Source organism: Mixophyes fleayi, chromosome 1 (genome assembly GCF_038048845.1).
Source record: "Mixophyes fleayi isolate aMixFle1 chromosome 1, aMixFle1.hap1, whole genome shotgun sequence".
Lineage (NCBI taxonomy): Eukaryota > Metazoa > Chordata > Amphibia > Anura > Limnodynastidae > Mixophyes > Mixophyes fleayi.
In genome coordinates, this window is record NC_134402.1 from 391542099 (window position 1) to 391564376 (window position 22278).

The 22278-nt window shown below is 37.8% G+C and overlaps 1 protein-coding gene across 21 annotated transcripts in view; it reads right to left on the reverse strand.

Moving 5' to 3' along the window:
* Positions 1-22278, reverse strand: part of MEF2C (myocyte enhancer factor 2C) — a 191394-nt gene that overhangs the window by 58345 nt on the left and 110771 nt on the right. For all 21 annotated transcript variants that reach the window (XM_075180752.1, XM_075180725.1, XM_075180691.1 and 18 more), the window contains one exon: positions 12465-12668. In XM_075180752.1, coding sequence (XP_075036853.1) covers positions 12465-12668 — 204 coding nt within the window. The remainder of the gene's footprint in view (positions 1-12464; positions 12669-22278) is intronic.

A 22278-nucleotide genomic window follows, 5' to 3' on the forward strand; every position in this document is an offset into this window, starting at 1 on the left:
ATCTCCATAACTTTCTATACTCTTTGGCTGCATTTTTGGTATCTAATAAATAAATACCATAGACATTAAATCTGAGCTGGAAAACCCCCCATAGAATACATTGTTCATCGTATCACCATTAAAGGCAACCAGTCCATATACTGTTCATAAATAAATATATATATATACATAAATGTGCCCACTCCACCCCCTAACTCTCAAAAGGAAAACACATTTAAAGACTGCACTGTAAAACTAGGTGTACGTGTCTGCCTTCTCCATACTCAGCTAGGACCGCCCTTCATTCCGCCCAGCGACCCCTATCTGCGTGTGCAAATTTATGCCCCTCCCCCAACTAGCTTGGTAAATCAGTGCGCCTCAGTGGAAAGCTAGGTGCAGCGGACATTTTGTAAATGACCTACAATGGCTCCTTTTCAGGCCTCACATCTAAATGAGCAAAAGGGGAACACTAATATAGACTCGTTTTATTTCTGATGGGCCAAAGATCAAAAGGGCTTTTTTTCTTATTGCAGCCTCATCACAATCAATCGTGGACCTGACGTAGAGCAAACAGGACCACTTTTTCCGACCATCCATACCACTTATGGAAGCTTGTCGATAGAGCTCTATTAAAGTACTATGGAGCATTTGCAGGGAATACAAATATTAAGTAACTGGCTCTTCAATTCAGGTAGCAAGGGTCAGAGCCGTAACTTAGAATTCTAGCGCCTGGGGCGAGAAAGACAAATGCCGCCTCCCTAGCCCTCAATTTGAACCAAATAAACCTAAAATATTCCTAAATTGCGCCCCCCTTCAGCGTTGCGCCCTGGGCGGTCGCCCCTGTTGCACAGCCCTAGTTATGGCCCTGGCAAGGGTTACCCTGGGGGTATACTTTCCCTAAGTGCTTTTAACTCTAAATCAATCGCTTAGAGTGTATGAGTTACACACAGGTAGGGTTCACAAGGGGCCATCTCAGACTGGCCACTAAATTAAACACGTTTATGTCTGTAAATATAGATTATGTACATACACAATCAGACTAAAGAGCACAAAAAGTGCCTGCATTTCATTAAACAAAATAATGGAGGATAGAATAACTGTTAAATGATAAATATATATAAAAATGCCCATCGTGAGCTAGACACCCCCCCAGTAGTTTTGCCACGCCCCCCTCCCCCATGATTGGGGTGGCGCCAGTATTCTCTCTCATCCAGGGCACTAAAATGTCTAATTATGACTGTGCTTCTAGCACACAGATATTTAGAAGTAGCTGTCCAAACATTCTTTGTGGAAACATATACACTGGAATTATGTCAAACAAACGTATAAATAGAAGGGCTAATTTGCAGCTGTCCAAATATACATAATAGGACCATAAAATAGAAATTCCATCCAGCATTCATATCACTATAAGGGACAATGTACATTGTCCAAACATCAACAATTGTAAATGTGAGCTTAACATAAAACCAAACACAATACTATAAATAATCTCTCCACATCTCTACTAAGTATAAGGCTCAATGTCAATCTACTATATCAACAAATGACCAGCCGTAGCGCTCATAGTAAGGGAGAAAAGGGCAGAGACCATCTGGAAATCTATACTTACATTAATATGTGCTTGATATCTTATGATAAAAAGAAGTATAGCGCAAACCTTGCCACTAAGTAGCCAAATTATGATTGAAATTTAAATAACTTAAAGGATAACACCACCTTAAAATGAAAATGCTGTTTTGGGTTTTATTCAGTGAGTTAATATATAAACAACAAAACACAACTACAATTGGACTGTGGATGTGCCATTTGCCGGCTCCCCAATATCTGAGTCCCACATTGCACTCTTTGTCTCCTGTTTCCAATAAGCCTTGTTGGTGTCGATGGCCATTCTCTGTGAACTCCCCATTCAGAGGAGAAAAGACAGCACCGTGGGACCGTTACAGCCATCGGAGACCGTAGCAACTTGCCAAACAGTGGTTCCATGTTAAGTACAATTTATATATATTAACTCATTAAACTCTTTCAGTTCTTTAATTAACATTACCAATAAATAGTATTTGAATTAAGCAAGATGTGATCTATAAAACATGCTTTGGTTTTAAAAGAAGTAATTTTTCAATATAATATCTCTTTAATGGTCTGCACCATGTATTTACCATTGAATGTTTTACAATACGCTGTTTGTATGAAACTGTATACCTGTAGATTGTGAGAAATAAAAAACAGGAAAGTTTCAGACAGCAAGGTCTGTGAAACAATGCCTTGTCTTTCTGAAAGTGTTTACGATCAATGTGAAAAAAAAATATATCCTTGGGCTGAAATGTTTAGTGGCACCCAGAAGTCTGAGGAGAACAGCTCAGGCCTGTGGTTTTTCAAGGTCACTTTATCATTGCTTGCATTCTCAAAGGGATCTCTGAATGAATAGCGCTGGGTTACTCAGCCTTCTATTCCACGCCTATTCCTCTTCATTTTCCTTGGCAAGACTGAGAGCTGCTCTATTTTTAGCCGGATAGCTTTCTATTTTTAGGTGACTACCAGTTAACAGACATTTATTAGGAAAAATAAAATAAAAAAAAAAACAAAGGGGGAGGAGATAACACTTCCCTTTGCCTATTGTAAAGCAAGTCTCCAACCTGTATCTCCGGGCATTTCAGCTGCTTCCAATCTTGGAAAAATAGAGAATTTGGAGTTCAGTGGTTTAAAAATAAACCTGCCCTCTGGCAAAGAGACTAAAATACAACAAGCTGTTACTACGTGAAACAGTGTCCGTGAAAACAAAGAGCATTCTTCTATGGCCAGATTGAAACGAATGCTTGAGTACTGCAATATGAGAATATTACATGTAACATTTTTCCAAACTGTCAGCCAACCATGATTGTTCTGAAAGGAGAGACACGTCTGCAACCGTAATCTACAACTTCAAACAGCTGAGCACATTAAAGCAATGTAAGATTTTTACACCAATAATGTGCAAGTTTGGCTGTCACAGGACTTTATTTCCCATGATGCCCAGCTACATGTATTTAAGAGAGCGCAGTTTTCACATACTTGCCTATTTTCGCAAAGTTATTTCTGGGAGAGGGGCGTGACTGGAGGGCGGGGTGCGGCCAGACGCTTCATTTTGGCCCCGCCCCCACGATGGAAATGCCATTTTGTCACGGGGGCAGGGCCAAAATGACGCGATTCACTGCAAATCGCATCATTTTTGGAAGCCAGTGGTGGGGTTCGGGAGACTTGCCAGCTCTCCCGGGAGTCCGTGAGACCGACCTGAATTTCGGGAGTCTCCCGGACATTCCGGGAGAGTTGGCAAGTATGAATTTTCATTATGCCTTTATTTAAATTTAAAGTGCTTTTGGAAAAGACAGGGTGCTTTTTAAAGGATTTCTAATCCACAAACACAAATGTCTTTATTAAAGGATAAGACAGTATAATTGAAGGATAAGACAGGATAAGTAAAGGGTTAATATGAAAATAAGCCACTACTGCTCAGGAGAAGAGAGTTCGGAGAAAAAACCCTGAACAAGTTAATCACATTTCCCTGAAGTCTGAATAGGAGTGGCTTACTTGTATAGTAAATTGAAGAAAAAAGTTTTAAACAACTTCACAGTAACATCCACGGAAAAAAAAACATTTGAAACAAGCCTGGGAAAGAGTTTTGTGTGGTGACACTAGGGGGAGCTACTGAGAACTAAAACTGGTTAAAATTATGCACTCAATTAGATAACAAGGATACATACAACTTTTAATTCTCCAGTCCTTATGGTCACTTATAGATTAAACCATTTGAGACAACTATTATGTGATTTAAATGGAGGTGTATTTTTACATGTTTGACGCATATTTCTATAACAAATATGGTTGTTTTCCTCAAGACATGAATACACGTAAACATGCAGATAGTTTATAGAACACAATGGAGTAAATGGTTCCATATGTCTTACCGTAAATTGAAGATCAAATTAACATTACATACAGCATACATAAATGATACACTCTTGGTTTCTCTGAAATGATGTATGTTTCACTCAACAATCAGAAGCATTTTTGTTTACATTACAACTAGCAGATACACTCAGCAGATTCCAGACCCAAATTACCATAGTTTCCCATACAAAGCTATAACCAGCACAACACGCTAAGGGCTAGGTTTACTAAACTGCGGTAGTTTCCCATACAAAGCTATAACCAACAAAACACGCTAGATTTACTCAACTGTGGGTTTGGAAAAGTGGAGATGTTGCCTATAGCAACCAATCAGATTTTAGCTGTCATTTATATAGAACATTCTGCAAAATGACAGCTAGAATCTAATTGGTTGTTATAGGCAACATCTCCACTTTTTCAAACCCGCAGTTTAGTAAATATACCCCTAAGTCTCTGTATTACACAACATTGTTCCCCGACCTAATGTTAAACAATAAGTCTAATGAGAGCTCCTCTGTTTAGAGCTTCATTGATAATTCTCTGTTCAGTGCAACCCTGTGCAATTAATTTTTTTCCATGAATATTTTCACTTTCAACACTATCATTGACAGATTAGTTTTGCTTAGTTTTGAGACAACAGTGCTAGACAGGTGGGGACTATAGAAGCATAAACATCTATTCAGATTTATATATCAGTCCCATCACTGGGATAATTGTAGAGGAAAAAGGGAAGGTGAATTTGGGGTCAAGTGAGGTACTATCTTAAAAACAAAACCACTCAACAAATCTCAAATCAATAACATCATTACTGATAATAACTGACTTTAAGAATACGGTGTCAAAAGCTGTCTGAGCTGTACAGCTGTTACTACATGTGCTAAATTGAATGTAATCATTGCCAAATTGAAATCCTACACAGGATCCCTGATGTAATATAGTCCTGAGGCACTGAGATTACTCAGCATTCTATTTATTTAATTGTTGATAGACTTGTGTTATGATCAATGTTACTAGTTATCTGTGAAGATATCTGACATCTCCTAAAGAGAAATCATTTCCATCCAGGGACAAAGTTTAACTAATGACAATGACATACTAATGTGGTTACAGTATGTCTGTAACCGAATCGACTCCACTGTTTTACAGGGTTCTATTATTCAATGACTATAGGCTATAGAGTTACTTTGTAGAACAGCAGCATTTTAGTAATAGTTGTAGTAATGAAACACAATTAAGATCCACTGTAACCTCTTTTAAAGGGCATGAAGCTGAGTTACCTACCCCTGTTACTTTGCATATTATATGCTCTTAAGTTTATAATACAATGGACTTTTTTATGATTATGTCCAATGGTCCAGTAATGTTAAGGGTAAGGTGCTGAGTGCTCAATGGTGCCTTACAAAACTATCTTCTACACTGATAATTAAATGTTTAAAATGAGGACAAAAATGCTAATCGTCACAACGCTTCTTTAGAGTGCAATCCAGATACTTAACTCTTTATGTCTTTATTGACATAAAGAGACTTTAAAATGTAATTAACTTACAGCCAGTCATTACCTCTGCAGCCTTTAAAAATTATTGACAAGACAGATTATTTTTCCTCAGCCTTATTCAAAACATCCCAACAGGTGACTTGACACAAGCCAGATCACCAGGCCTCCCTGCTTGCTCTTAAGATTTGACAGGCTAATGCAAAATAAGACAATCAAGATAATGGTATTGCAGGATTGCTGTCAGGGACGCACGTGGGTGATCAGCATGGATTTGAGTGAAATGTCACATGCCGTAACCTGAATCACTCGCCTGGTGACTTGTCGCTATTTCATTATGTTCACAACGTCTAGAAGTTAGAACTGCACATATATTTATATATACACTGTATATATATATTGTTATATATCTAAATACACACAGTACACACACACATACACACATATACACACGCACATTAGTTTGATAAAGTGTCTCAAAACGTTGCTGGAATAAACTGAACTTCTCTTGCATCATTTCCCGCAGTGCCCTTTTCTTTTTGTCTACATACTGGACTGGGACCAGAGCTAAATTTTGGAAGGTGTAGTGCCCAGTTTTTTAAAATTATGTACATATATATATATATATATGGATTGACGTGAATGACAATTAATCTCTGTACAGCGCTGCAGAATTGGTGGCACAATATAAATACATGACGATCGTGAACATATTTATATATATATATATATATATATATATATATATACTTTCATGATCGTCATGTATTTGTATAGTGCTCTATACAAATACATGTATATATACATATATATATATAATATATATATATATATATATATATATATATATATATATATATATATATATATGCTGTCATCACATACTGTATCATTCAATATGAAGGTTAAACAATGCCTTGTCCATACTGACAAGTTGGAGATAATATGTGGATTTATGTGAAGTGATAGATGTTATAAAAGAACAACGTTATAATAGGACAAGTAATACGCTTATGTAGCACCTAAAAGTGCAGTATGTATTTGACATTGAGAGAAGCATATTAAAGCATTTTATAAAATTTTTACATTTTTAACATTTTATAATATATGTATGCATTTATATCAATGTTTTATATTTATTATTTTATTTTTATTAAATTATTATCATGTAATATTTAACTTATTATCATGTAATATTTCTTTTATAAATTTTGGATAGTGATCTGTGCTTAGAGGATGTTATTAACTATTTGATTACAGAGGGTTAATATAACCTATTGGATACCAGTAGAACATCAACCCTATAAAAAGCTGTCTAGTGTGTTGTAGACAGGCCCGGCGCTCCCATTAGGCAAGGTTAGGCACATGCCTATGGCGCCAGGCTCTGGAGGGCGCCTGGAGGGCGCCACAGAATTCTGAAATACTTTAAAACTGTGCGGCGACCGCTGACCATACCTGTCACGGCCGCCGCACAGCATTCAGATGGACGGGGAGGGGGGAAGAGGCTATTTTGTCACCACGCCGCCTCTCTGCTCCGTCTCCTCCCCTCCACTTATTAGTGTCAGTGAGTGGAGGGGAGGAGACGGAGCAGAGAGGCGGCGGTGAGACAAGGTAAGGAGAGGAGGGAGGAGGGAGGAGGGCGGCGATTTTTGCAGGGGGGGGGGGGGCGCGCCGCTTTTTAAAAAATGCCTAGGGCGCCGTGGACCCTAGCACCGACCCTGGTTGTAGACACACCCCTCCTGATGAAGTCACCTGCGACGAAACATGTAGACGACGTAGACGCTGGATTACAAGTGGGAGAGCGGCTCTGTTCTGAACAGGATTTTTTAGAAGGAAGAGTAAGCTGAATTGTAACCTGCTATGCTGTGAGCACTTGTTGTTCTGGTACGTGCATGATTTTACGTTTTATGAATAAATCTTTTACATCTGATAATACATTATGGAAGCGCCCCCTTTGTGTATCATATTTTAGAAATTCGTTTGTCTGCCGTCTAGATCAGGTCTTGAAAGGGGAAGACGCGCAGATTACGATCTGCTGGTGCATTTTGAAGGTGTGAACATACAGAAGCACCTTGGATTTCCATTTACTCTATAGACATTTGTCTTGATTGGAATTTTTTTGTGGTAGTGCGCACTGTTTATCATTATTAATATATATATATATATATATGGGATTCATTTAGCCGTGATGTGTCTCCGGAACGTCTGTGAGACACTTTGTGGTGGTAGAATCTCCACAAATATTTCTTCTCACCCCATAGAGGTGCAAGGAAAAATGAGCTGGGATTTTCACCATAAATGCAGGCCTTACGCATGGCACGATGTCCGCGCGCCACATTCCTGCCAACTGAATTCCCCCCATAGAATGGTCGAAGTAGAAATACAGAAATTGCAGTATGGAAAATGTAAGTGAATGGAATTTGAAAGTTTTATAATGAAAATAGTTCAAAGCAGTAGGAGATGTGGCGTTATGGCAAAAGACCATATACCAGCTCACTTCCCTCACTGTATAAACATATACATATAAACACACATACATATAAAAAAAAAGTACTAAGGCCCAGCAATGCGTTAAAATGAATAAATGCTAATTCTGCACTGTGTTTTTCCAATGTACACTCATACAGCCTCAATTTTAGCCTTGCACTGGCCAAACTCCATATTTCTTTCACCTATTTGTCCAGTTCTGACCAGACTGACCAGACTGACCAAATCAGGCTTGAGGAAAACAGGACTGGTTGTGTGAATGAGGTTTCCAGCTGACCTGGATATGGAAAGGAGTGGCACAGTTCCCATAGCAACCTCAGCTTTATATCCATATACAAAACCAGTGCATTCATCCTCTCCATAAATTAATATTTTTGAAATACCCTTTGCAGACAGGGACTGTTAGAGTTGCCCTTTATTTAGTAGAGAAAGCACTATAAGAAATGTCATGATGATTGTTTTTTAAGCTCTGCCATGTCCTGGTTTACTTTATATATTAATTCAACAGCTTTAAATACAGTATTAACAAGGACAAAATTTAAAACTGTATTGAACTATGTAACAGTAAAGACATTCTATCATCATCGTCATCATCATTTATTTATATAGCGCCACTAATTCTGCAGCGCTGTACAGAGAACTCATTCACATCAGTTTCTATTCCTCCAGATGGTGAAACACTGGGACTTAGTAGCGTTCACATTTCTTGCATTTCTAGATCATTACGGGTGAAGATGTGCATGAATGGTCACATTCTCATAGAGACATATGAATATTCATGAACCTGTGACTGTAGACAAGCAGACAACAAGCTTCCCTATCAAACCTCTATATATTAGTTATTGTCTATAAGAGTGAAGTACTCTATAAAGCTATCTATGTATTGAATATTATTTAAAAAAAATACATAAAGGGCTATGTTAGAAAAAAATCCAATCAAATCTATAAAACAGTTATATGTTTTAATCTCTGGATACCTTACTGACTTCTGAACAGATTGATTTGTTTTAATATTGCATGAAAACAGATAAATGACTAAATATCCACCACATTGCGGGTCTACAGCCTGAGGCATTACTGCTGTTGTCACACTACAACCTAACAGACAGTCATGTGGCCAGTTTCAGTGATTGAAGAGTGACAGTCACCTGTCAATCCATACGGTAAAGGAATGGGCAACCAAGTCACTTGTAATCTATGTAACCCTCGTGTTTAAGTCTTCAGTCTTTAAGGACCCCTTAAAATTATTTAGATTCTGAAAATACATAATATAGTATCACTATAATGTTGGTGATAGATGCAATATTAGAATCAGAATGCTAAAAGGTTTAAAGGAGAATTTAAAGGTCATTACATGTGTAACATAACAGAGGCCACCATCCAACTACCTTTGTGTCCCTTTAGCAATGTTCTTTGGGAGTGATGATCGCAGACACCGAATTAGGTGAGCTGGACATTTCCTTACAGTTCTTAGAGTACTGCACTGTGTAAATTGAACAGACCACAAACCTTTTCCCTATGTCCTTGTTTATTCTGGCTGGATCACGGGTGGTCTCGAGGATACTGTATGAACAAGACCAAGATTGCTACCTACATATGTTCACCATGGGCTTGCTGTGAACACAGAGACCAGAATGTATAAAACATCTCAGAGATGTCGCTTCAGCAATAGATCTGTAATAAAGGGAAGGTAACACAGGCACCCGTCTTGGAATGACATGGTATGTGAAGTAATAATAATGATAAAAATGTTATTTATATAACGCTTTTCTCCCACTAGGACTGAAAGCTCTTCATATTTGCACAGTAAAAAAATATATAATACCAAAAACATAGAGGGATACAGGAAATATGTAGAGGAAAAGCAGACAATGTGCTGCTCTAAAGTATAGTAAAGGAAATGGGATGAGAGCAGACACATACGTGAGACAGAGGGTAGAGGTTGGGGCAGTCATATTGGGTGCACTCCGGTTATGCATAAAGAAAATAGAGGACGAGACCAGCAACAGATGTCAGACAAGGGGTAGAGAGGGCCCTGTTATCGCAAGCTCAAAATCTAGAAGGAAGGGGTGTGTGTGACTGGGAGCAAGGATTATGGTGAGATATGGTAATGTCGGTGTCGGTATTGTAAGGTAGGTCTGGGATGTAAGGTAGGTCATACTTGCCAACTCTCACGGAATGTCCGGGAGACTCCCGAAATTCGCGTATATGGCAACATGCTCCTCAAAATGACGAGATTCCCAGTGAATCGCGTCATTTTGGCCCCGCACCAGGTGGAAAAGGCATTTTGTCGCTGGGGCGGAGCCAAAGTGACGCGAATTACCGCGCCCGCCCCTTCCGCCCTCCTACCATGCCCCCCAGTCTGGGATCTCCCGGAATTAGCTTGCCAAAGGTTGGCAAGTATGAGGTAGGTGTGGGATAGGGAGGCAGAAGTACATGATTCTTTCTGAACACTGTTTAAAATTGACTTAAACACAATTCAATAAAATACACTAAATAAATAAATAAAACATGGCATAGCATATATTTCAATCCATGGGTAACATAAACTGACTCCTATCAGTTTTAGCATGCTCTCTTTTGAAATTGGACTTAAGGTGATGTTTATAAAATATTTACAGAATTAAACTTCTGTGGTGTCATTATTGATATTGTGAGATGTAAACCAGCATAATTGGAACAACCCTCAAAAACTAAAAATATTATGTAATAAATTCAGTAAGTAACTGCAGTTGTTAATGATACACACAATTAACATGGTATGTGTCCTTACTGTATTTTACCCCCTGTATATTGTTGTAAATAAAATTGGTGGTTCAGACAAACAGCAAATATATTTATTTATTATGCACATAAAGCACAATATTTTTTATTTAGTGTGAGGTGTTAGGGTGACTGTAAATATTGAATGTTATATTTATTAGAGACCAGAGCTCTGTGTAAACTTTTATCAATCTGGTTCTAAATATTTTACACACTGTTTTCCTTTCCACCAATTGAAAGTTACAAGTAATAGATGACATTGTCAACATACAATCCGGCCCTTGTTCAAGCATTTCACTTAATGGGACCTACACCCGGAGAATTGACGACATGTAACTACAATTTAACTACTAGTGTGGCTTGGCATAAATGACTATTTTCTCCTTTCAGTCACTTTACGAATAAACAAAGCTACACGGCAGCTATCTTGTATACACCATAAACATCATACACCATCTGCTCCTGGGCTGCCTAGTTGTATCCCTGGAACCCTCTGTGCCAACAGCATACTGCCAAAACCAATTGGTAAATAAGTGAAAGTAGTAAATAAAGTCTTTTTTTGCCCTTGTTCAGAAAATTGTGCTCTACCTGCTGAAGGGTCAGACTAATCTGTGTGCTGACTTCTCACTAATACAGATTTCTATTATTTATTTCCTATACAGATGTAGACATTTTGGGATGCATTTAGAGTATTTTGCACACTGAACGTACGTCTCAAGAAAACGTACTCAGTATCTCAGAGACTGGGTAACTCAAAAACCGGAAGTATTTCCACGTTATATGTGGATCAATCATACAGATTTGTATATGTACACTTAACAATAGAGTAGAGAAGCTTCATGACAGCATTAGTACTGAATATAAGTCACATTACCATGTTTGTACACAATATAATAATGTCATGAAGTGCTATATACACTATAGAGAATAGTGTCTTAAAAGTGTTATTAATAAAAGCAAAGCTTGGATTTTCTATACGTAACTAAATACAACCCACACCCCCACCCCACATCTGTTGTTTACCCTTTAAAAAACAAATGGAAATATTCCCTGCAGTAGCCCAAATTGAAATGACAAATACATAAACCAAATAGACGGCCGTGACTTCACATAATATAGCCACAACGCTATTAAATATTGTTAAGTGAATATTGGCAAATAGCCAATCAGAAGTGGGCAGATAGTGTTGCTGGTGTCATCATCATCATCATCGCCCTTTATTTTTACACTGGGCCTCCAGTGTACACACAGAAGAGACATATTACTAATAAGCGTATCTGAGAATGCACCCACACCTTACTAGGTCACAACTCTGTGGTGCGTGCAACACTTATGTGCACACACCCTTACTGTACTCAACTAACGACTGCCGGTTGCCACTCCTATTCTCAGAGTGTAAAGGCCCCAAGATCTAAATCCTGATGCATTTTGGTGTATATGCACAAGATGGAAATGTATATATTTATGCCACAAAAATTTACGTAGGACCAACTCAAATTTAGACCATTTGTTTTTAACAGACAGAATGATCCAGTGTTTGTCCCACATAGTACTGATCACGCTGCCTACATCCACCCTTGCCGCACTCATATGTATATGAGTAGCTGGAGTTCATGTAGCATGGCATAGACCATTCACCTAATGTTGTCATGAATCTGTCTGCAATATCTATTCAAAACAAAGTTGTTTAATATATTACAAGTTTTGCTAGCGTTTAATCAATGTTATCTTTGCTACTTGCCTACACATATATATGTTTGCAGACCGGCTACTACAAAATACAGCTACAATATACAAAACATATTTCTGTTCTTACCTCTACAATGTCTGAATTAGTTCGACTTTCATGCGGCTCGTTGTATTCTGTGTATTTCAGCAACACTTTATCCATATCCGTGCTAGCGTACTGGAATAGTTTGTTCGTGCTGTTGAAGATGATTAGAGCTATTTCACAGTCGCATAAAACACTCAACTCGTAAGCCTTCTTCATTAACCCAAACTTTCTCTTTGTAAATGTCACCTAAATAAAAAAAAGAAGATTCTTTAAATATGGACAAAGATCTGGTAATGATGATGTCAACATGTTACCCTTTTCTTGTGCTGAAGTAACTTCAATCAATGCTAGTTTTAAACTGTACCTGAAATAAATTGCTAAGTCTTTAACAAAACTGCAAAATCTGTGCACTACCCTTGCCCTTTAAAGTGGGCGATTGCACCAAGCGCATTGCATTGTGGGGTGGCGGATAAACCTGAAAATCCACAGGGTAAAAACGTCATTTCAAAGTCCCCCCAAAATAAAATCTTGTTTTTGCATTTCAGTGTAAAAGTAGGTGCATCCGTATAACCTAGGGCCTGATTCATTAAGGATCTTAACTTGAGAAACTTCTTATTTCAGTCTGTTTACTGCCTGTTTTTTCATGTAGCACACAAATACTTGATAGCTTATTTGTACACTGAAATTTAAAGTTGATATGTGTGTGCTACATGAAAAAACAGTCATATTTAATTTATGTGCAAAACAGAATACTAATTTGCACCCCTTGCATTGTAACATGGTTTTGTCCAGGAGACTGAAATAAGAAGTTTCTCAAGTTAAGATCCTTAATGAATCAGGCCCCTAGTCTGCATTTACAAGGAATGCTCCTGATACACTCAATGGCCGGTGCAAACTTTTGTGACCCGCAAAAGCCACCCTTTGGGTACGCAGATCCATATGCTTCCCTTCAAAACTAGGCGTACTTGCCCAAACGTAAGCACATTACATCACAAATGAGCATCTGAGCTGTGATTTTGCACTTTTGTGGTTGGTAAACGGTCTTTTTCTCTATTTACAGCTAAAAGCTTCACAAATGATAACTTGGCAGTACCTATAACATCCACCATCAGAGAAGATGACAAGCAATTAATGGTGGTGTCTACTCATGGCCGGTTTCCCTTACTGCTCCCACTCTTGCTAATTCCCTTTTAGAAGTCAGGGCACATGGGAGATTTGTCACCGTTTTTGTTGTTGTTGTTTGTTTTTCATTGGGATGTAGACATAATTTGAATTAATGGAAAAGGCCACCTCTGCCACATGGGCAATAGTAGTACAGATAGTCACTGGCAGAAGCTTCTTGCTAGTGATTACAAACTGTATAAGGAGGTATCTTAGGGCATAGGTACATAAGCAGCGGGCTGGGGATCCTTATATTAATGTTCTCACCCCCACCTCACTAATACTGCATGTGTCCCTCATGCAGACATATGGTGGTTGGAGGATCATAGGAAGAACACAGACATTTGAAAGTTGTCGAACAAGCAGTTTTCACTGAAAGCAACGCCCGACTGAACAGGTGCTGTATCCGTCCAATCAGGTGCCATCCTACATGCCCATGGCGTCAGAGAGCCTGGAGTGGATTTAGTGTAAGTCAATGGGACAAGGTCAGCTGAGTGCTGCTAGATCTATTAAAAGCTAAATATGCATTTGGTAATACCCATTCAATTTATGAAAATAGTCTGATTACTTCTACTTATATCAATTGTGGGCACGATAGTGCCTTACATAAGTGCTCCACTAGTGTAAATACAATCATGATTACAGTTTAACATATTCAAGATTCATTTATTTTGACTTAGAGCTTTTTATACGAATTAACACATTGTCAATATGATGTACCATCAGTACTTACACCAATTTGGGACATTAAGTGACAAGAAATCCTTTTTTATTATATTCATCCCCAATGAATCTCACAGTCTGACACATTACAACTGAATTAAAGAAATATTATACTGAAGGATTAGCTTTTCTCAGGAATGTGTTATAAAGAGTTGTAATGGCTGAGTGTAACAAGAAGTACTGACAAGTGTTGGAGAATAAAGCAGTGTAATCTACCTAACATAACACATGATGATGTGCTAGGATGTGCCATAAATATCTTGTATACACCACATACATTGATTAAAAAACAACAATAATGCTACGAGAATACAGGAGCCTTTTCCTTTACCCGTGTTTATTGAAATAAATACACATAACCCCTGCTCTGATCTGCCTTTAAGCAAAATACAACTTATAAATGTGGTGTTTTAACTTTAAATGACATTATGAAAAAAATACACATGTAACTTTTAAATAGTTTTGAAAAAAAAAGCTTAAATTTCAGCACCAAATCTATTGCAGTGAAACTGAAGCTATTCCACTCCATCATATAGCAGTAGTCGTGTAATTAGAACATAACAAAAAATGTATGTATTAATATGCGATACAAGACAACATTCTGTTGTCAGAGAGTAGGCAATTGTACTGTACTACAATCCTTGATGCAACAAAAAATGTATATCATATAGAGATCACACACGCTATTAAAATACATGAGTGATATTCAATCCATATTTATATCACTGACTTGGTTCTACGCCAGGAAAGCCAACATGTTCTTCTAGTGCAAAACAGATCCTTAAATATGTATAATATTTATTGGAATGAGTCCTAAACTAATAATACCCCACTATTTGAATTCTGTGTTCAGAACAAGTTGTTATGGTGATTGGTTAGTACATGGCTGTGCGGCAAAGCTTTGAGGGCACAGACACGCACAAGGTGTTCCTTTTAGTACACGAAAAAATTGGAATATAATTACCAATTTGGGATCAAAATAAAATCTGGCACTTTTAAATGCAGTGGGTTTGTTTTTGGGGTGGGGGGTGATTACCTTATAAATCCTATTATATTATATTATTATTTTCTAGATAATCAGAAATAATTATGAATTTAGATACAGTTCACATATTGATAAGCTTAACCGTCAAGACTTTATCACTCCTAAGTGTCTCTGTTTTCATCCACTGCCAGCAAACTTAGATAAGGTATTTAGCATATGTTTTTACAGTACTGAAACGTCAGATTCCAGATTCTACACTTTAAGCGTTGTTTTATATGGTTACATTCCAGATGCAATTTAAAACCAACTGCCACCCCGGTCGACATTTCAATGCCAGCTGGTAATGCCATAGGATTATGTAAGCACTTTAAACCCAGTCAGCAGGTCTGTAACCACTCAAAGGAGTGGCTCCCACATGCCTACAGTCTGAGCGTTTATCCTTTTCAGCTTAAGGAGCTTTCACGCTCATTACCAAAACTACAAACTGAATATGTTGTTAGAAATATATCCACTAGTGCAACATACACATAAATGAAAAAAAAAAAATTTTGAAGGGGATATAAAGATAAAAATAATTACTTATAGCTCAAGGTGAAAAGAACAAGCTTAACTTTCCTTTTTTGGAAATCAAGCTTGGTTTATTACTTACTTGGGGCTAGATTTACTAAACTGTGGGTTTGAAAAAGTGGAGATGTTGCCTATAGCAACCAATCAGATTCTAGCTATCATTTATTTAGTGCATTCTACAAAATGACAGCTAGAATCTGATTGGTTGCTATAGGCAACATCTCCACTTTTTCAAACCCGCAGTTTAGTAAATATACCCCTTTATCTTTTTACCTGCTGGATGGTAAAATAGGCCAAATCTCACCACTTAAGTCACTGACTCACTTAAACAAACAGCCTTTTCGAACACTTTCATTATTTGCGCTACCAGAATTTTTAACATGCTGTTTCCACCATCAGACAAATTTAATTTATTAGCTTCCACATGCTTTGCTGCAACGTTAGCTAAATGCATTGCTTCTGGCTTTATTCTGTGTTTTTCACCAATATTTTATATACCATCTAGGTAGAGATTTGGATTCAAGTGCAAGTAAAGTAAATCATTTTTTGTCCTTGATGATATACATATTTTGGTTTAAAAGAAGGAAATTACAATTAGTAAATTAGTCATTTAAAATAAAACCCCTTTAAAATCAAAAAGATTAGAAAAGAACAAAAAAATATACAGTCATGAAAATAATGTTGCTGTATAGTACAGTACTGCAACATGACCAGATAACGGTGCAGACTGCTCCCAGTCAGTGAACACTAGACAATTCATAGAAATAAGTAAACATAACTAGAACAGCCCTTTCACATCCACAAATAGATTTACTTTTTAATATACGTATACGCATTTTCATTTTCTATATTTAGTTCCTTTTTAAGAATGATAAATTGGTCTGCATTACAATAGAGTCAGAGGCTTTGTTTATTTGTACGACTAAAAATACTGTATATAAAGCATTGGTGCCTTCATTACCCCCCCAAAGACATCATTATCTGCTCTTCCTGGCGTATTGTTCTTGGATGACATGCACTTTTTATATTTGGTAGTGCGCTGGTTTAATCATAATGAGCTTGAGTCAAAACAAATGTAATTTGGTACGTCACGCTAACATTGTTGGTGAAGTGCACCCTTCGCTTAAGCTTTTCACTAGTGTATTAGAGGAAGGCAAACAATAACCTCATCACTTTCAATGGGGCATCAAAGAGATTTTATTCTTCAAAGATTAACCCCGCATGTTAACTATTTAATGAAAGCATTCTCTTTAAAGATAAATGGCAACGTTTATCAGTAATGGCGCTGAGGGAGATGGTGCTGGTAACAATCAATATAAACATTTGCTTTCATTTTCTATACTGCACTCCAAAAATGGCATTTAGGATCTGATCGGTTGTTATGGGTAACATAACCCCTTTCTGTGCACTAGTACTCCTAAATGCCCCAGTTGTATACTTTTTATTATACTCAGAAAACAATTACAGAAATATTAAACAACACAGGACACTAATAGTCATAAAAACATTTATTAAAATGAGTTGGTTATCAGTCCTCACTTATAAACCAGGGGTGTACTGTCATTTCCACAGTGCTGTGTTGTCACTGAGTGGGCCTGGCCAAGCTTCAAGATTTTATAATCTTGTTTATATTCTATCATATATAAGAACTTATACTATATAAATGTGTAGGGTTCCTGACCCTGGGCAAGTGGTGTCCACCTGCTTCAGCTCCTCCTAGTTTGACTCCATTCCATCCTGTTCTATGCTCTATGGGCCTCATTTAGAGTCGGATGCAATGTGCGTCTAGAACTTATATGAAAGAGTAGGAGTGGGAGTGTTCCGCAGCTTGTTAGGGTATTATGAGTGGCATGCAACCCCAGTTGTGTCCCACTTTTAATACCCTACCAAGCTGCGACCAGTTCCCACAGCTAGCTAACTACTTGCGCAACCTAATTGCTACTGCACTTTTTGAGTCTTGTTTTGATGTGTGTTCCGCCTGCGTCTTGATCCGACTAGGGTAGTTTTTGCGGGTAGACGCCCATAGTATCTAAATTATTCATGGTCACGCCTACATAAATCCGTGTTCCATCCTTTCCCTCGTACTAAGGCGCAAGCTGTCGCAGTGTACACTGCCTCTGAAAAGCAGATGGAACTGCAGGGAACTGATCCTTACTGCACATGCCCATCAGTGGAAATGTGCAAGATGCGCCTGAAATGGACTTTGCAGCCGACTCTTAATGAGGCCCTTATGTGTTCTAGTTCTAGTGTACTTTCCTGTTGAAGTTCTACTTGGTGGAAGCTTTACACGCAGGAGGATAGAGAGCAGTGTCTTACAAGAAAGAGAAGTGCAGGGGCTGGCTGGAAAATTTTAGCCATGGGGAAGTGTGGGGGAGGGGCGGGTGAGGTTCGGCTCAGTAGCCTATTAGGAACATTTTAAAGTAAAGAAAATGCAGGTCGCCCAGTGACCTAGCTCAAGGTAGTCCACTATGGGACCACGGGGGGCAGAGGGGCATCTGCCTCCCAAACCAGCAAGGCCCTGGAGAAGTGGTAAGCTTGTGCTAGTAAGGACTTGGCCATGTGAGTCTTGCTGAGGTCTTAGTGTTATACTGTAGATGCCAATATTTGTGCTAATAGGTTGAGGAAAGATGTCCAGGTGTGAAGTGTGGAAGTAAAAATTTACACCCTGTGCCACGTGGAGTTCACCTGTACCATGAAGTACAAGTACTGCGACTCTTCTTGTTTGGTAACCAAATCACCTCCTGGTAGTGCTTTAAGAACATAGTTGACCACTCAATATCAGTTAAACCTGGTCTCTACACTGGGTCCTGTTTACCTGGTGATTGCTGCTATCTAGTACAGACCCACCCGTACCAGTGCGGTTACACTAATAAATGTTCCTAAATATCAATATCTCACACTCTTCTGTGTCATTTAAAATTGTGATGAGGTCTATGTAAAATGCGGCCACACTTGTTCAAGAGCTTGGGTTAAACAGGCAGATATTATGGGGCCCTAAGTGTTCATCTCAAGTCCGCACTCACTGCTAAATCATGGTCGATCCTTCTCTGATCGATCCTCATTTTTTGGCTAATTATATCTTTAAAAACAAACTAGCTACCTGAATCACTGTGTGTATGGACAGTCCTAGGCGTGACAGTTTACAATTGTTTTTTGCTTTCTAAAACCTTATTAAAATAGTTTTTGTTAACATAATTAATGCATTGCATGAACTATAAAGATGAACATTAACCATTGTGAAATAATAACATGAAGTCTTCGTTTTTTCATCTTTTTGCAAAGATCCTGGTGAAAGCACAAAGATGGAAATGTTCTCTGCGGGTACCATAAAGGACGGTGGAAATAAATGAAACGTGCCAGTAAGCAGTGGGTGACTGTGCTCACACATGGAGGCTGTGCTGCAGTTACTGGAGAGGGGAATATCCTCAGTATCTCCTGGAATTTTCCATAACACCTTACCCAGCACAAGCAGAACATTCTGCTCAGAAAATTATAAATAATATAATATATATATATATATATATATGGGCTCATGTAGCATGTACTGTAAATTCTAAGGATATTAGAAGTCATTGTAGTGTTCCATATACAACGGGTAAATGCCTTGATACAGGTCTCGGAAATCTGAGCTGACTTATTATTATTCATAATATTTTACTGTAGGTAATTGCATTATTCCTTGTAATACACAGGATTTCCTAATGAACAATGAAGTGATGACATCACAGCTCACTGTTTATACAGATATTGTTTACAGGAGTTTATACTTATATTAAAATCACCTATATATATCAGATATTTTATCACAGTGCTGTATGAAGAATTTCTATGTACAGTGTTATCTGTTACATAAAAAGCTAAAACTTTTAGGTACTTAGCTAATCACTAGCTAATAATGATAATAATAATAATAATAATAATAATAATAATAATAATAATAACAGTTTGTAATGCTATAAAACAAAAAGATTCTGCACATTTTATTTGCTATGGGTGACTTCTAAGCTACCATAAGGATTATGTAATTTGCATAAAAGAATAATAATAGTTAGAAAATATAATCTAGTTTTCTTCATGAAGACGCAATCTATGGTTTGACAATTAGGTTTGCTTTATAGTTAATCTGAGAACCACATGGGTGAATTTCAAACATAATAAGGACTGAACCTTTGGAATTGCCTGTTCATTAATATCATAGTTACAGGGTCAAAGGCCATATTTCTTATTAGACTTCTAGAATCCCTGCTGAATATGTTTCTTCCATCCAGTTTACTAGAAATAACACTCCTAACAGTGTGCCTGAGATGTGTTTGTGTAGAAGGGAGATAATGCATATATATAAATGACCAGAACGCACTACTCATTTCATGAACAAATGGCTGGAGTTATTGTAAGTACTTTTTTTTTTTAGGAACTTTTGAATCGTAAAACTTTAAGTCTGGGTGTCACGTCCCTTTATAAAGGCTAGAATAGCTTTCTGTAAATAAAAGTTTAAAGTCTTATACTACTACATCACTAATGTGTACCGTCACGTAGATCTAACACACTTGCTTGTACCATATTAGCACACCAATTATGTGTTTACAAAAATAAGTGATTATGGGAAGGAATGAATAGAAGCAACCCACACTTCTGCTAGTCATAGGGTGTGCTTTAGTAGCAAAGAAATTATATTTAGTAACACATCACTTTATTAATTAAATCTCAAATGTTTGCATTTTTATTAAAATACATTTTACAGCTCTGTTTGGTGATAAAACAGTCATGTCTGCTACTACATCCTTAATGACATCACTGTATGTACATTTGCCTTATATTAAACAACTGTTGCTTCACCTCCACACTGAAGCATTAGATATACACATATACCTATGTCAATGTGTACATGCATACAAATACATACATACATAGTTGGTATATCTGTTCTTACACCATGCATAGCATATGCAGGTAATGTGGTGTATTTCTTCCAATAATAAAAAAAAAATATGGTTTGTACCCATTAATGTTAATACAAAGGGTAAAAAGAGTATGCATTATAACATTTAATTTCATCTGCTTCATTTAATGTAAATTAACTGTAACTTCACCAAATGACATAAAAATATTTCGGCAGAGAACAAGTAGTCTACCCAATTTGATTATGCTGAAAAGTGCACAACCTTAAGGTCAATAAAAAGCTAATTCTCTAATGAGAAAATGGTCAGGAAGCACATTTGTCTCCATTTCCTGTCAAAACAGGAAAAGAGTAACTTCTTCCTCTCCACAATGACTTTACTTATGCTTCCCACCTTCAGCCTTTTTCCCCCAGGATCCTTATAATCATTCCTTGACTGGACAGAAAATGTAGCAGCTGGCTCGTTTCAATACACATATAAACAGTCATCAACCACATGAATGTAGAGAGAAAGGTTCATATGTGCACCAGATTCAGATCCAGCAACACCTGTCTCTGAGCACGGCAACATGGGGCTTATCTTCTACTGTTGCAAAAACAGGGTTATTCCTATCAGAACTTTGTTTTCCTATTTTTTAACTTTATTCAAAAAAGTAAAACAATTACCATAAAAGCTGGGAATCTTAAACCCACCATTACCTGGATCAGCTAAATCAGTGAGGGACAATGCAAAAGAGCCTTCGAAGAGGTCACACAGAGGAAGGAGAGAGAGCACTGTGCTCTGTATGTGCCGCCTGACCTCTCCGCACGCTGTCGAGGAGATCACGTGACGCAGAAGTCGGCTGTCCTTTCTGATAAGATTGGGAGCAGCCATCTGAGGGGCCGCAGGTGAAGTGGGGGGCCTGTGGACATCCTTGTGCCCCCCACTGAGCTAATTACTAATATTCATACTAGTTAAAAAGAGATGCCCACACATATTCACGTAGGCTTACATCTATATAAAGTATGCATGTGGTCACCTTTACAACAATCTTTATCAGCAGGGAAGTTCCATTGACTGCTTGATTCGTGGTGCTTTTACACAAGGCTCACTTTATCCAGCAGAATTGATTGACAACAGCAGAGCATCAGTGAGGAACGAGATGCTCTGTGCTAGTGTTAAGAGCAAGGATCACTGAATGTCCGAGTTGTTGACAATTGCAGAGGTGGGTTGGGGGGACAGGGGTGGGCTAATGTGAAAGGCTGACTCATGCAGAAAGTAGAGTGCTATCACTAATAAATAAATAGAAATGTAGCCACAAACATGATTGTTATTTATATAAACCCACTTCCATGTGAGGAGACATCCCCTTTAAAAAGGAATTTTTAATCATTTTAAAGAGAGAAAAAAAAAAGATGCAGCGCAGTTGACAGTAATGTGTTCAAATTGTAGTAACATCTCATTTAAACTCAGAAAAAGGCTCTGTAAGAGAGGCAGCGGATAGTGCTTCATGTGTACCCTGCTTCTTGTAAACATCATGTGT